A 17034-nucleotide genomic window follows, 5' to 3' on the forward strand; every position below is an offset into this window, starting at 1 on the left:
AAACTGACAAATCATATAAAGCCTTCAGTTTGGTTTTAAGTTTGGATGCATATTTCATCAGAGGCTGAAGTAGGAAGGTAGATGGGGATGGTGAATTAAGACAGTAAATCACATTTTTAGTTGCTGATTCCTTGTTGCACTTTGTAATTTGTGCTATTTCCTCCTGGATGGAAAAAATGCGGAGCAAAATTCACATATAGCTATGTATTATTTTTCTAATGTCTTGTGTTGCATTGAAGCTTAAAGATCTGCAAATAACAAAAATACTATTGTTTCATAAGTGTATTAAATATTTATATTTGGGATTCTTATGTAATCATCATTACTATATGCAAGGCACAGGAAAAGATGAAAAATATTTTATAACCCCATAGTAGGTAATGACTTGAGACACATCATGTATCTTTTCCTTCTGCAAAAACGCAAAACTAAAAATAATTACTTTAGAGAAACAGAATTGTATTTGATCACCCTCATGGTGCTATGGGACATAACACCTCATAGTGGGATTTCATAACTTCATTAACTTCATTCCCTGTACCATATCTTTTCTAGTAGTAAACACAAAGAGAACTGATGATTTAAAAACTGTAAAATGATAGCATGATAAAAAAGTGCTAACATCTTACCAATTATCATTACCTCTTCCATTTAAGAATTAATTTTTTAAGATGCAAATGAGCACACAAATTATTTCAAAGGATTTTTAGCTCCTATCCCCTATATAAATAATAAAGACTATAAAAAATTATAAATATCATTCTAAGGTCTATTGTATGAAGATTGAAAAGAAAGGTAACCCCTCCCCCACCCAAAAGAAAACGTACTTTTCAGAACTGTTTGGGGCACAAGACACAGAAGAATTGTACATGCAGAGTTGTTTTAATAGAGTGGGAATACATCTGATTTTGTGCACAGGTAAGTCATTTGAGTCTATTCAGAAAGCCAGAAAAATCCAAGATTCTTGCCACTATACAGAGAAAATTTGTGTGGTCAAAGCTCAACTGGAGTTGAAGCTGGACAGAAATATGGAGGACAAAAAAAAGATTTTTTCCAAATATATTAGTGGTAATAGGCAGTATAGAAATATCATTGGTCCACTACAGGACAAGGATGGTCACAAACAGAGACAAAGATAAGACAGAGGTATTTAACGCTTTCTTTGCCTCTATCTTCAACAGGGACGATGGACCAAGGGAGCCTCAGTGCTCTGAGCGAGAATGTTCAACTCCCAGTCCACCCTGAAATTGAGTGGGATCTGCTGCTCCAGCTAGAAACCTATAAATCTATGGCACCTGATAGGATTCATCCAAGAATCCTCAAAGAGTTGGCTGATGTCATCACAAAACCTCTCTCAACAATTTTTGAGTGGTCTTGGGAAACTGGAGAAGTCCCAGCTGACTGGAAGCTGGTGAACGATTTTCATAAAGAATAAGAAACAGGACCCCGGAAACTACAGGCCTGTCAGTGCCTGGTAAAGTTATGGAGAAGATTATTCTGGGAAGTATTGAAAAACACCTGAAAGACAACACAGTCATTGGTCACAGTCAGCACAGTTTCATGAGAGGAAAGTCCTACTTATCAAACCTGATTTCCTTCTATGACAAGGTAACCCACCCAGTCAATCAAAGGAAGCCAGTTGATGTAATCTTTTTGGATTTCAATAAAGCTTTTGATACTGTCTCTCACAGGATCCTTCTGGATAAAATGCCCAGCACACAGCTGGATAAACACATCACTCAGGGAGTGAGCAATTGGCTCATGGGTTGAGCACAGAGGGTAATAGTGAATGGCGTGACATCAGACTGGAGACCTGTCACTAGTGGGGTTCCACAGGGCTCTATCTTAGGCTCTTTGCTCTTCAACATCTTCCCAAATGACTTGGATGCAGGACTGGAAGGGATACTAAGCAAGTCTGCAGATGACAAAAAACTGGGAGGAGCTGTTGACTCCCTTGAAGGCAGGGAGGCCCTGCAGAGAGACCTCAACAAAGAACAGAGGACTGGGCAATCACCAACCGTATGAAATTCAACAAGGGAAAGTGCCAGATTCTGCACCTGGGATGGGGCACCCCCAGATGTACATACAGACTGGGGAATGAGTTGCTGGAAAGCAGTGCCATGGAAATGGACCTGGGGGGCCTGGTCGATGACAAGTTATATCCGAGTCAGCAGTGCCCTGGCAGCCAGGAGGGCCAACCATGTCCAGGGGGGCATCAGGAAAAGCATCGCCAGCCAGTCAAGGGAGGGGATTGTCCTGCTCTGCTCTGCACTGGTGCAGCCTCATCTTGAATATTGAGTGCAGTTTTGGGCACTGCAATATAAGAAAGATATTAAGCCATTAGAGAGTGTCCAAAGGAGGGCAACGAAGATGGTGAAGGGCCTTGAGGGGAAGCCGCAGGAGGAGTGGCTGAGGTCACTTGGTCTGTTCAGCCTGGAGAAGAGGAGACTGAGGGGAGACCTCATTGCAGTTACAACTTCCTTGTGAGGGGAAGAGGAGGGATAGGCACTGATCTCTTCTCTGTGGTGATCAGTTACAGGATCTGAGGGAATGGCCTGAAGTTGTGCCAGGGCAGGTTTAGGTTGGATATTAGAAAAAGGTTCTTCACCCAGAGGGTGGGTGGGTACTGGAACAGGCTTCCCAGGGAAGTGGTCACAGCATCAAGCCTGAGAGAGTTCAAGAAGCATTTGGACAGTACTCTTTGGCGCCTGGTGTGATTCTTGTGGATGGTCCTGTGCAGGGCTAAGAGTTGGACTCCATGATCCTTGTGAATCCCTTCCAACTCAGCATATTCTGTGGTTCTGTGATTGAGTCACCGTAAATATAAAATAGGCAGTATACATATGTGCAATTGGGATGCATTGAGCCTAGTTAGCCTGGAATGTTCTGGAAGTGATCTGCACTGTCAACTGAAAACCATATAGCAAATCTCTCATAAAATGTGTCTAAACTATTATTCCAGCAGAAAAAGGCCTCTAATAGCAAACAAATCTGCAGAAGTATGTCACTGGAAGATGACCTAATACTTTTATTCAATTATTTGCATTAAAAAATTTTTTCAGAAGTTTGTACTACCTTTTCCCTCCTTCCTGCCTACACATACTGTTCATATGTTATTCAATAATATGAAAGGCTTCTATTTATCTGTGTAACCAAACCAGATGTTTTCCAGCTTCTTAAGAAAATTAAGAAAAAACTTGCAATTTTATTTTCACCTTTATAATCCATTAACTGCAATAGTTTTTAATGTATTTTTAAAATTCCTGTCCCTCTTGGGCTGAATGAAAAGATACACCAACAACCACAGTGTCAAACTGTTATCTTGGTGATACTGGTTTTATCAAACTTTTAATTTAGTGGATCTTTATTATATTATCTGTCATAGGTTAAAAATGTGACTATCCTGTTAGGGTTTGAGAAGTCCTAAAATAGAAATACACAGCATAAACTCAGTATCTTAAGGATTTAAAAACTAATATATTAAGATTTAATAGATAACATGTAAAATGTGAAATGAGAAAGTAGATTTAGAATGTATTAACCATAAATATTTTGGCATACAGAAACCCATCAAGGTATGTTCACATTCTTTTTATTACATTAAAATGCAATATTCAGCAAAATAAATATATTGTGTAAGTATCTCTGTGTATTTATGTATACAAAAATGGACAGATAAAGTATGTTTATACAAGCAGCTGGACAGTAGAACTGAGAATGAAAATTCCTCTGTACATCATCTAGTACATACTCTCCTTAAAACAGGGTTTTTTCAGAGAACTAACTAAAAATCACAGACCAGAAACAGAATTTAAGCAAAGTTCCTAATCACTTGCTTTCTGACTTTTCTAAGAGGACAGCTCATGTAGATGAGAATCTTTGTTGATGTTAAAACGTCCTCTGAGTCTTTCATATTGTAGTGGGTTTCTGTGGCTGAATTTTGGTAGCGGGAGAGCTACAGGGGTGGCTTCTATTAAAAGCTGCTAGAAGCTTCCCCTGTCTGGAGGAGCCAATTCCAGCCGGCTCCAGGATGGACTTCCTGCTACTGGCCAAGGCCAAGCCAATTAGGAGCAATACTAATGCCTCTGTGATAACGTATTTAGGAACAGAAGGTATTGCACAGAAAGAATTCCAGCCAGGGAAGAGCAGAGTGAGAACATGTGAACAACAACGTAGACACCAAGGTCAGTGCAGAAGGAGGGGCAGGAGGTGCTCCAGGCACTGGAGCTGAGGCCCTGTAGCCCGTGGTGCAGACCATGGTGGAGCAGCTGTGCCCCTGCAGCCCATGGAGGATCATCGGGGTGCAGAGACCCACCTGCAGTCCATGGAAAAGCCCATGCTGGAGCAGGTGGATAACCAAAGGAGGCTGTGACCCCGTGGGAGGCCCAAGATGGAGCAGGGTCCTGCCAGGGACCTGCAGTCCATGGAGAGGGAAGCCTACAGTGGAGCAGGTTTTTCTCAGGTAGGACTTGTGGCCCCTGTGGGGGACCCACACCGGTACAGCTTATTTGTGAAGGACTGCACCCCATGGAGGAGTGACACATGGGACAGCAGTTTGGGAAGAACTGCTACCCGAGGGATGGACTCATGTTGGAGAGGTCCATCAAGGACTGTCTCCCATGAGAGAGACCCCACGGGTACAGGGGAAGGACTCCTCACACTGAGCAGAGGCAGAAACAACAACTGACTGTAACCCCCATTCCCTGTCCTCCTGCACCGCTGGGGGGGGGGGAAAGGGAAAACATGGAAGGAAGGAGAGGTGGGAGGAAGGTGTTTTTAAGATTATTTCTCACTCTTTGGCTCTCATCCTGTTAGTAATAAATTTAAGTAATATCCCCACTCTGAGACTGTTTTGCCCCTGAAGGTAATCAGTAACTGACCTCTCTCAGCTGTTAACTCATGGATCCTTAGCTGCTTTTTTCTCTCCCCTCTATTGCAGAGGGAGAATGACAGAGTGGCTTTAGTGGGTACCTGGTATCCGGCCAGGGTCAACCCACTATACATATTTACAAAAACAAAGTTGTATGTGTCTCTATATTTTTTAAGGTGAATAAGCATGTTTCATATATGTTTACAGTATGCATATATTTTAAAGGAATGTACTGCTGATACTGCAGAACGAATATCTAATTATATATGACGACATAATTATCGTTAGTTCCCTTTTTGATGCATGATGGATAACAGGAAAATCCAATCCTAACCTGGGAATATTTAAATTATTTTCAATTTTATACAAAGACTATTTTGGAATTTTAATATTGTATTTTATAAGATATTAAAGGTCTAAGACTGCTCTCACCTCTACAGGGGGACAAAAAATCAAAACAGAGAGAAAGACTGGGACTTTTTAACATGTGGATTTGATAAATTTATACCTTAATTGCTGCTATCATAGTAGTCAAGAAGCAGTTATTGTTGATTACCTGAAAATTACTTGTGAAATTTCCATTAGTATCATAGTTTAAAAGCTTTTATGAAAGAGTTTAACTTCCTTTGTGAACATGGTGAATATTTTATATTTTGTTATAGAAAACAGCATATATATTTTCAGCAAGAAAGCGTCCTTCCCATAACACCTCAAATAAGATATTAAATTTAAAATGTAAGCTTGACATTCAGGCTTCATTTGCTGTTGGTGTCAATCTAAAAAAATTATAAATTGATGCAGACAGAAAATTCTAATCTGATGCCCTAAGGTCAGATCCAATAAAACACTTAAGTATCTAAATTTGGTGTTAAAGCAACTAATTTTTTGGTGGTTGTCTCCCAGAAGGGAATCTTGGGCTGAAGTGAGCTGGGTCTTATACTCCTGTAGAGTGTATACAGTAGGCATGGCTAAGCAGATACCAGTTAGGAAGCGCTATGAGCAGCCACTGCCTCCAATATCACTTAACATCACACAAAATAATCGTATACAGCTATGTGGAGCTAGTAAATAAACTCTGTCAATAGGACTGAGCTATAAATTACACCTTGCAGACCCAATATGATCTGAGTTCAGGTTGTAAGGGCAAGGGGATAATGTTAAAAAATACTTCCATCTTTTACAAAAAGCACAGTGATTAAGGATACTGCCCAGGAATGTGTCACAAGTTCAATTCTCTATTTTGTCCACAGGAAATCAGGTTCCACATCTCCAAAGAGGGTGCGTTTGACTTTTAAGCCTTTGATTATTTTGAACTTCTTTTGAAACACTTCAGATCAATGAGCAAAAACAGGATCAAGATTCAACAGTCTAGTCTTTAGGTTCTCCACTAGTTTTTTCCTATGCTATTTCCTTATTTAACAGACAACATTACTGAAGAGTTAAACAGGTATTCAGCTCCATAAAAACCACCAAAAGTGCGCTTCTCACAACCTCAGAGTGGGAGATCTGCAGGATGTCATATATAAGTTGAGCAGGATAAGTGATAAAATACACCTCACCAAAATTGAGGCCCTATTTAGAGCAAACTCTTTGCATCACAGAAACTTAACTTCACTTGAAAAGACTCAGAGCCTTATTTTAACATAGAAAACTGAATTAATCTTTTCTATTATGACTCCTATACTTTACAGAAGTCCTTCTTGTAGAATCTGACCTAATAAAACCAAATGGGCATCATCAAACAATCCATAATTACAGATTACAAAATTAGATACTTGGTTTTGATGATGGTTGTCAAGCACTTGAGCTAACATCGTGTACTTGAACTCAGCTCATTCTTCCCAGGATCATTTGCAGTTCTACAGCCTGCTTTCAGTAAAATTGGAAAAACTGCTATCCACTAATAAGCAAAAACCCTCTGAAAATTGAGGGTAATTGGCCTCCTGTCATACAGATGATGACATCTTGAGTTATGTTTGAACTATGGGGCAGAACTGCCTTGCAGTATTTCCTGCTGTCCTCCCTAGTCCAGGATAGGAAACTGGCTGGACCACAACATAACCTTAGCAAACCTAAGTTTTCTTCTCATGGAACAGAGGGTAGAGCTTCAGATGTGTCCACTGGGTCTTGACCCAAAATGAAGCTAGGATGCAGCCAAGCTGTGCATCTGGAATAAGTGGCTGGAAAATGTCCCCAACACCCGTTTTACGCATGGTCTTTGAGAGCAAAAACAAATATTGACCCAGAGGCTGATGTAAACTTTCATGTTCTAATACACAGACCCATAGAACCTAATTTGATTCTTGGTGTGATAATAACAACCTGAATTCAACAGATGGTGTGGTCATTGAGAGCTGCACATACCAAAACCTGAGAACAGATTTCGAAGACAGTCTAAAGACAAAAAAAAATAAAACCAAACAAAACTGCACAAGACTTTTACTGGTAACTTAAAACAATCCAGTAAAATAAACTAATTTTTGTCAATAATAATAATCCTGCCTGAATTTTGAATAGAAATACACATGATCTTTGAAAAACTGAATACTCCCAAACTGTCCAAACTGTTTCTAAATGTATTATACTAGTTTCATGGACCGGGTAGCTTAGCTCCTTTGTACTACGTTACTAACAGGTAAATGGCATTTTCTCTCCTGTATTCAGCTCATAGATCAGGTCAAACAAATTATTCACCGCTCTGACATTCAAAATTTGGTATGTTGATCAGTTGCCTCTGCTATAACTTTGTTCCCCCTTTAAATTTTCTGTTGACTGTAAATAAATTTTCCCTGATCTCAGATGACTTCAGAGATTTTTCATCTTTTCACTTTTTTAATGGAAGAGGAGACCAGAAGAGAAAACACAGGGCCTTCTCTACTAGACAGAATTTCCCAGGTTCTCTCAGGTTCAATTAAAAGCCATTTTAGTTGCAGCTAATAGATTTCTGCCAACAAAAGTGGCTTAGAAGAACACACATTAATTTTTAAATGCTTCATGATACCTATTTAGAACTTCTGATTTCTTCTCTTTCTTTCTTTTTCTTTTGAATCAGCTGATGAAGGTGATGGGGTTTTAGCAATAAGAGTACCACCACCTACGCGTGTGTCTGCATTTTTAGATATGGTGGCATTGTGACTGATTTGCAGAGGTAAAGCAACAGTTTGGGAATCTGATTGCAAGCTCACAGTGACAAAAGTAGATAATTACTATCTCCACAAAACTTGTTTTAATACAGATTATATTAGTATTAAAGTTACATGATTGGTGTGAGAAACATGATAAATGTAGTCATGACAGAAAACAATTTTTAATTTAGTAACTCCTATCAATCTGGATAGCCCATGAATATTTACCATTAATTCAGTAGGCTGGAACAGAGTGGAGGAAAAGAACAAAAAAACCAGAGGTTTGACCTAAACAAGGACTGAGGAAAAAAGTGAATTCTCAGCAGTTTTGCTGAGAACAGATCTTGCAAGAACGTGAACTGGCAAAAGATTAGAAAATACATTTGGGATACCATTATAAAAAAAACCTATAAAAAACCTGAATGACATACAAAAATAGTAGCAATTCTTAATATGTACTTCTCTTTGCAGCATTTACCAGTCAGATTACACTTAAACAAGTAACTTCAAAGGCTGAAATAAAATCAGTTATGGAAATTCAAAGCAAACCTATTTGATCACATCCCCCCTCACAGCAGGGATACAATTTGCAGAGGCTGAGTGAGGGCATAGTATAAGCTAAAACAGGTTGTGTGTGCAATGAACCAAACTAAATGGTTTATATGAAAGAAATGTTGTTTCCATTAATTTTTCTGGTAATCCTATTAAAAACACCACCTGTCCAGAATAGAATTGTCCAGATTTTAATTCTTTTTCATATCTCAGTGTTCAAACAAGAGACAGAGAAGGTATCTTCTTACAGCAATTAAAATATGTAACAAAATGTATTATTTTGAAGTCTTCATAACTGCAGCAGTTTCTCCAGCTCTGTTTCAATGTCTGGCTATTATACCTTTTACTTTTTCTCTCATTGTGCTTAAAGAACTGATTTTTCTGATAAGCCAAAATAGTGTTTTTTCAAAACCTACATTGTATTTTCAGCTTCTCTTTAAACAAAATGTTTCTAGTCTACAATACTTAGATCCACATATATTAAGGAAATGTAACATAAAATGCACCTTTCAGAATTCCACCACCACCCCTCCAAAATCCCCTGTAAGAGCCCTGAACGGGAACTTGACTTTGAATGCCAACAGAGATGAAATGGTGTTATAATCAGCATAAGTGCATGTGGACTATTCACCTAGATCAAACACTTTGGTCATATACTCAATTAAATTTAAATCCCATTATATAATGTATACCAGCCTCATTTTATACAATTCCCTAATTTAATGGCTTGGTATTAGCCTTTTCCCTTTTTGTACACATGGACTAATTTTCACGGTGCTCAGTCCCTCTGGGAAGTAGGTCATTAGAGTCAACTGGATGGAGACAGAAACTTAATACTTTAACAGTACTGTAGAAGGGTCAGAAACAGAATAACAATGTAAAACTGTTTTTCACTCATCCTACTTTGTAATATTTATGAAATTTCTCCCTCATGTAAATATCATTCATTAATCTTGAGGATGACAAAGCACAAGAATAAAGAAAGCTATCACACTGTTACAATTTAATTTGTGAAACAAAAGAAACCCGCAACAAAACAAAAACACAATTAAAAAATTAAAAGTCACAATTATAACATTTAACTGCCAAGACTATAGTTGTTTTACACTGAAGCAGTAGAATCATAATATTCATATTACCTTTCTCAATGTGTATTCTTTTTGTCTCATGTCCCACATCATGACCAGCCAGATCACCTTCCTTAGGTCCAGGCAGGACATTAGGTGACAAACCCATCAGCATTTGGTTCATAGATAGCCCGTTCTGATGGACAGCTGCTAGACACAAGTGCAGGCAGAAAGAAATCAGCTGTCATATTAACACTGTTTCACTTATTTTCTATAGTCTTCCTCTTATACAAGAATTCTAACAATCACCAAGTTATTTAATTAATGCTACCAGGATCCACATAGCGGGAGTTTCTTCCTGTTACTTCTGGTGCTCATCAGACAGCTTGAAAAGCTCTTTCCAAGAGTTCTCAAAGAGCCCTTCAGGAGTTTTAAACACACCTCAGAAACTCATATTAGGTAGTTTATAAAGCCATGCTTTTATCCTAAAAAACTGTACTTCCAAGAGGTTTAAGACATTTTTTAAAGTACTTTTTCATATGTAACTCATATTTCTGTAGTAGTTATTTTATTCTGTCTGGTACCACAAAAAGCAAATGTACCTAAGAAAAAGGTGTAATGTTAACAAATGAGATAGGACAGAAAAGACTTATAAATAAATAAGTTACTAAAGGGATCCACCACTTAAGGAACTCTGTAATGTCCATATGGAAGAAAAAAATGTGTAAAGGTCTCAATCCTCTCTGTTGGTAATTAATAGAATAAGCTGAACAGTAAAAAAAAAAGTCACTCCTTAGCAAAAATAAAAAGTATTTCTCAATTTAGTTTCATCTAATTTTTTTTTTAAGACAACAATGGAAAAGGTCTCCATTGGTTGTAAAAAAATATATACTCTTCAATCAATTAAAAACAAATTAAAAATCCACAGTTATGAAGTTTTTTCAGAACTTTTCTTCTGAAATCTGCAGTGTGTTGATGGACACCAGGTGACCACCAAAGCCACTTCATCAATACCCCTCCTAAACTGGACAATGGAGAGAAAATATAATGAAAGGATGGTGGATTGAGCCTGGGGAAATAGATAGGTCACAGTATATGGGATGCCAATTTAATCTGCACTCTGAATTGTTGAAGGATAAGAAAACAGAATTTTCAACTTGTCATGGTCAGGCCTCATTTCTTTTCTTTGGTAAGTCATTTTTCATCACATACTAATGAAAGATCTTTCATCTGAAGGTCAATGAAGAGTCAGCTTCCTGAGTCTGCAGAGAGCCTGAAAAGAAGCAGGCTAAAAGACACGTGTTGCATCTAATCAATACGACTACTTCTTTCATACAGCTATTTCATGGCCTTCTATGTGCACGCCAAATCCTCCAGTTTCACCTATTGACAAATTCTACTGTAGAAAGATGACTTAAAAGCACAAAACCTTGCAACAGAGCAATAATAAAGAGAATGGACAAGTGTGATATGAATTTAATTACATATCCATAAAATAGTGTGTGTTTAAAACCTTAATTTCCACTGCTGTAGTGGAATATCATAGAATTCAGGGTCTTTGCCAGGTAATTTACTTCCTGTACATGGAACCTTGATAAAAATGGTATCACTCTGGGACACCACAGTTTAATTTTACTCTGCCCCTTGTGAGCTATGAGGTGATAATTCTTTATCACATTTCTCACCACTACAAAATTTTATATTTAAAAAATTTATAAAGTATGCACATTTTTAATTGATTTAACCCGATTCTTCTCTTTACCAAGCAATTCTACCACGTAAAATATTGCTTATGAAGTCAGATTCAATTTAGAAATCAAACCAGAGTAACCAGATTAAATAAAACTCAATTTCTTTAAAAAATGTTTATACTATATGTTCAGTTCTAAAACTAATCTAGCAAATTGCTTCCCGGCTGCAATTCCATATTTCATTGCTCATATCTTTATGTTTAATATGACATGATGGCAGTTTATATCAGTACCCGTTAATGTAGCATCGGATATTATGATACTGTAAAATGGGAAACATAATGTTGGGAGATAGTTATTTCTGCTGAACTTCTGAACATGACACATATGAGATCTATTTAAGACGAGGGCATTTTGATTAGAAAAACCAGCTGCACCTAATCAAATTTGAAGTGGTGAGAAGGAGAAGAATGTGACCTACGGATTCTGTCTGAAGAGCTCTCGGTCCGCGCAGGAGAGCTGGACACGCTGCTGCTTCGATGAGAGGATGGATGGCTGCCAGGTCTTCGGCCCTCCTCAAGAGAAGGAGCAGGAGAAGGGCTGTCTGGAACACGTTCCTAGATCACACGAAAAGTAATTGAGAAAAAAGGCAATGTTACACCAAGCCTCTGTAACACCAATGTTACACCTTCCCTAAACTGAATCTCCCTCCTAATTTACAACCTACTCTTTCACCTGTTGAGATGTCTGGGATTTGCAGAGCATTCTCTAAGGAAACTTGCAACTTTAAGGACACTAGGTCTTACATTTTAGTATGCAATGTGAGCACTGCTCATTTTATTAGGCTTTTAAACTGCCTTCTGGACTACTTATAAAAATAAGCGGTCTGTTTTGCTTTACTTTTTTGTTTTTATTTTTCTCACTCCTAACGTCATGCTGTTGAATTGGAAATACACAATTTGGCTTACAGATTTCAGCCTTGTGGGATGAGGATCCATGTATTTCTGTAAATAAATAATGATCAGGTACTACTGTTTTATCTCATGCTGACTTTTACTCCACATTTTAATTTCAAAGGGGCTTCTTGAGCAATGAGATCTTATGGAACTGTTATGGATCACAAAGAAAATATAATCTCCTTATAGAACCTATACCAGTAACATGGCTGATGTAAGTCCAAATGTCTGTTTTTACCTTGGAGCACAAATCTGGAATGAATCACACTTTTTGAATGAATGTGGCCATATCACTCACCATATCACTACTTCAAAATGCGGAAAACCACCCATTCATGCTTTTCTGCCCAGGGAAAGGCCTGGCATGGTAGCTAAGAGGAGCTATGACACACTTCAAGATGTTCTTTGGTTTTGAAAACTAGAGATTGAGGATTGTGATTGTTAGAACTGCACATCTGCTATGTGAGAATTGCTAGTATGTAGCATATAGCTATATCTGATATTTAAACAGAATTTCAATGGAAACAATAATCAAACGGAGCTGAGTGCAGAATAGTCCTTTCTAGAAAATTCTCTACCTTTCCCTGCAGTTTCCTTTTTATTGTTAATAGCTTCCAAGACTCATTGCTCAAATATGCATGAGTTAGGCTGTTTTGGTCAAATAGTGATAAAAATAAATAGATCCTAAAAGGGAAATCTATTGGAGGGGATGGAAATGTTAAAACTAGTATTTTTTTGGTTGTTGGTTTTTTCCCTTCTGATAATTGAAATCCTGACTTATAATTAAAAAAAAAAATGAAGCCAAACAACCAACCAACAAACTGCATACATTCAACTCACAAAAACTTTTCGGTAATGAAATAATAAAACTAGTATATGTTTAATAACATAGGAAAACTTGTTGCTGCAAATGCCTACAAATTTTTTTGGAAAGAACAGTGCAGCACAGCAAACTGCTTTTGCAGCAGTCATTATTTTATCATGCACAGTCGCTAAATTAATATTTATTTATCTGAATGCATTCCTAAGAAACTTTGCAACATGCACATCTATAGTAATCAATAGATTTGTTCCAGGCAAGCTTCATAAAAACTATTTGCTGAATTTGAGATTCTGATTGCAAAGGGATTCAATGGGCCTACTGATGGAGTAGGAGGAGACTTTTTAGAGCAATATTTCAAGACATTTAAGTGGATTCCACTTTAATAGTCTTAGGTTTTTAAGTCAAAAACATTGATGAGGATAGCTTAACTGCATCATAGCTCTAGGCTTATTATGACTTTGATTGTGTTTATATGTCCACGAACTGGGTATTCAAGAGGAGGATTATAATGCAGATGTTTTCAGAACATAGAAGATTTACTTCTTTAGATTTAGGAGGATTTAAGCATGCACAGCATACAGATTTGATATAAATTGGAACACGGTATATTTAATCATTCATTTAATATATGATTTCACTGTTCGGCATACAATGTATTGTTCTTAGAATGGTTTCATTAAAATGAGATCCAGTGAGCACATAAGATTTGAATATAGAGCTGCAGAGTAAATTAATTTATTTAAACAGCTTAATTTGTTTATCCTATTTATTTATGTGTGCTTTTACAGAATGTATTATGAGATGGAGCGAGCAAAAGGAATGCACGGAACACCAAAATATAATTACTGAACAAACAAAACAGATGAGTTTTATTCTCATATAATACGAAATAGACAAACCCAATGAGTAAACTATATATACAGGGTTTATCAATTAATTTGTAAAATATCCTTTAATTCCAATAAAACATGGGACTGAACTATGCAGAAATGTAAAATAAATCAATTTAGCAACTTAACTAATGTTTTATATCCTTGTTTCATAGTTCCACAATCAGCAATATAGTCTACAGCAATTTTTTGTCTTTACCAAACTATCTGCTACATATAAATGGAAATGCTACAAAGAATAAACTGAAATACTCTGTATCTCTAAAACATCATAGCGATAAACTAATGGCACTTTAATATCAATATACCTTGTCCTTCTTACCAGAGATTTTGTGTAGAAAAGATGAATCCGGTTTGCGGTATAATATTAATTTTACATTTAGACTTCACTTTAAAATTTTTCAGAAACGGAAATGTGCAAAAATGTGTTCACTAAATAATGCAGATCAGAGCTATTTTGTCACTTCTGCAACATGCCACTTTTGTACAAGTAACTCTGCATGACACCGCAAAGAAATAGAATTTACTGCCTTATAATCCCGGTCACAGAAATCACCTAGAATTCTGTCTGCTGCCTAGTATTTTTACTAAACTTGCCTACTCCCAGGAGCAGATATTTCTAGAGAATATGTTGTTCATTTGTACTGTAATTAGGCTTGTTGTCTCCCAACAAATAATCAAATAAATAAATAAAATTTGTGTGACTTTGCTAAAATGAAGCATGAGAAGGAAACTGTGCAGGGTTCAGTTTGAAATCAGCATAGTGCTAAAAATGCCAAGATGGTGGGTTCAATCCCCATATGGGCCATTCACTGAAGAGCTGGACTTGGTGATCCTTGTGGGTCCCTTCCAACCCAGAGTATTCTGTGATTCTGATTCTGCAATCTGAATCTAAGTATCTAAATGCAGTTTTGACGTACAAGTGAGAGATGACATTTCAGAGACACTTGTATGTAGGATTCTCTGCAAAGAGGCCCACCTCAAAGGTAAGTTGTCTTCCATTTCAGTCAATTGAGATATAGACCATAAAGTCAATGGAGCCTCCTCCAAAACCAGATACCTACAGCTCAGTTCAGCTGCTCACATTTGAGCCATTTGTGGCACCAAGGGGTTTTGAGATGTCCCCATCAGGCTGATAAAACAGGACCTCCACTGCCTTCTGCAGTGTCAGTAGGATGCCAAAAATACTACCCCTGCACCTCCTGGCTGATGACCTGAATAGCTTTCAAAATTCTATTGACAATATTTACTAGAAAACAAGAATTATTTATAGTTTGTGAAACATAACCCTCTCTCACTACTTTTTTTCTCTATTTTTTGCTTTCCTATTTCTTCCTACAGATACTCACAAATAAAAAGTAGTGTGAACAATTTAGGTAATATGTAGCGATTTAGCATATGGCTGACCAACATTTCAGAATTATTGAGACTCTCAATTAGGTATCAGAACAGGAGGCTATACTAAGCAATGGGTAACAAACTCTTAAAGGCCAAATTTGAAAGATACCTTAGCTTGGTACTCTTTAGAATTTGATCCAAATCATGAATCCTAAGCATTTAAGGATCTGACATTTACCTTCTCCAAAACTGCTCCTGCCATATAAGAAATGGTCACTCTAAGGAATTGTAATGCTCTTTCTCATGCTCTTTACAAGTTACACACCTTCAGTATCAATTCCATTTCATAAATAACAGACTTGTTCCTGTGACACTGGGTATTTTTTTTTATGCTGTAAAAAACAGGTAAAAAATTCTAACTGTCAGAAATTTTAACTTATGAGATTGACTTAGAAACCACTCCAATTTTATTCCAGAATATCACATATTTACAACATCACACTGTCCTGGTCTCTCCAAGTAAAACAGAAGTGTCTTGATGGATTTAACAACATTTTTCTACATTTCTCAAACAGGTAAATACTGTAAAATCTCATTCCAAAAGTCCATTTCAAGTAACTTCTTTTTACAAATTATCTTAATGTATCAGTAATGGAATCCAGGAGATAAATACTTTCTTCCCTATATCATATATCTTTTTTCTTCTTGCCAGGTCACAAAGGTAGTTATTCAATATTAATCTCTATTTTTGCCTATTTTATTTCTGCTCCAGCAGCACGTTTCACTGTTTGAGAATTGTCTCATTACCAAAAGTCTTCCTCAAAATATACCAAAGCACAAAGTTGATAGAGTTTAGCTGTTGGTCCCTATATCAATATGGAAGAGAAGACATTTCAGATAACATAGGTAGGAATAATCCTTCTGCTCCTAAGAGGCCAGAAAAGGAAGTGATATCTTCTAGTTTGTCACCACCTCAGTCTTTCCACAAACATTCTTTATTCTTTGCCATTCCTGTTCCTTAGTGACAAAATTCTTGAATCTTTCTGACAATGTTTGAATATGCCTTCTTCCAACAACCAACTGGTTTTGCACGTACAGCCTTCACCTCCTGCATATTTCTCTCCTACAGGTATTCAGTCTCAGCTTTTTCCTTTGTTCTAGTCTACTTCTACACAAGACTCATGTCTTGGGTTTAGTCATGCTTTAATTTTAGTCATGGACTGAGCTCTAGACATGCAGATAAGTCTTATATGTTAGAGGTATATAAGTTTTTTAAACTATTTAGTTGTCTTGATGCTCTTCAGTGTTGAACTAATTCCTTTAAGGATGTTTATGCTGTAAGTCATTGAAGTGCAGAGAATAAAATAACTTATTTCCAGAGTCATACTTTTCAATACTTTCGGTAACTTATGGAATGGTTTGGGTTGGAAGAGACTTTTAGAGGTCATCTAGGCCCAACTCCACTGCCATAGGCAGGGGCACTGTCCACTAGACCAGATTGCTCAGAGCCCCATCCAGCCTGGCTTTGAACACTTCCAGGGATGGAGCATCCACAGTGTCCTTGGGCAATCTAACTTCATGGTGGGGGGAAAGTATATATGACAGAAACTATTTTGTATAGTATTAATATAATTTAAAAAAAATAAAATAAAAAGCTGTTAATCAGGAGCAGTTTATAATATTTCCGACCTTTCTAGAAAGGCACCTTGCTTTCAAGACTTT

General features: G+C 37.2%; 1 protein-coding gene across 1 annotated transcript in view; it reads right to left on the minus strand.

Moving 5' to 3' along the window:
* DACH1 (dachshund family transcription factor 1) overlaps positions 1–17034 on the minus strand; it is a 341631-nt gene that overhangs the window by 90174 nt on the left and 234423 nt on the right. Inside the window, exons 6-7 of the mRNA XM_018071320.2 lie at positions 11787–11922; positions 9687–9824 (exon numbers count right to left, since the gene is read on the minus strand). Of these exons, the coding sequence (XP_017926809.1) occupies positions 9687–9824; positions 11787–11922 (274 nt within the window). The remainder of the gene's footprint in view (positions 1–9686; positions 9825–11786; positions 11923–17034) is intronic.

This window comes from Manacus vitellinus, unplaced genomic scaffold (genome assembly GCF_001715985.3).
Source record: "Manacus vitellinus isolate BGI_N305 unplaced genomic scaffold, ASM171598v3 scaffold_2_pilon, whole genome shotgun sequence".
In the NCBI taxonomy this organism is placed as follows: Eukaryota; Metazoa; Chordata; class Aves; order Passeriformes; family Pipridae; genus Manacus; species Manacus vitellinus.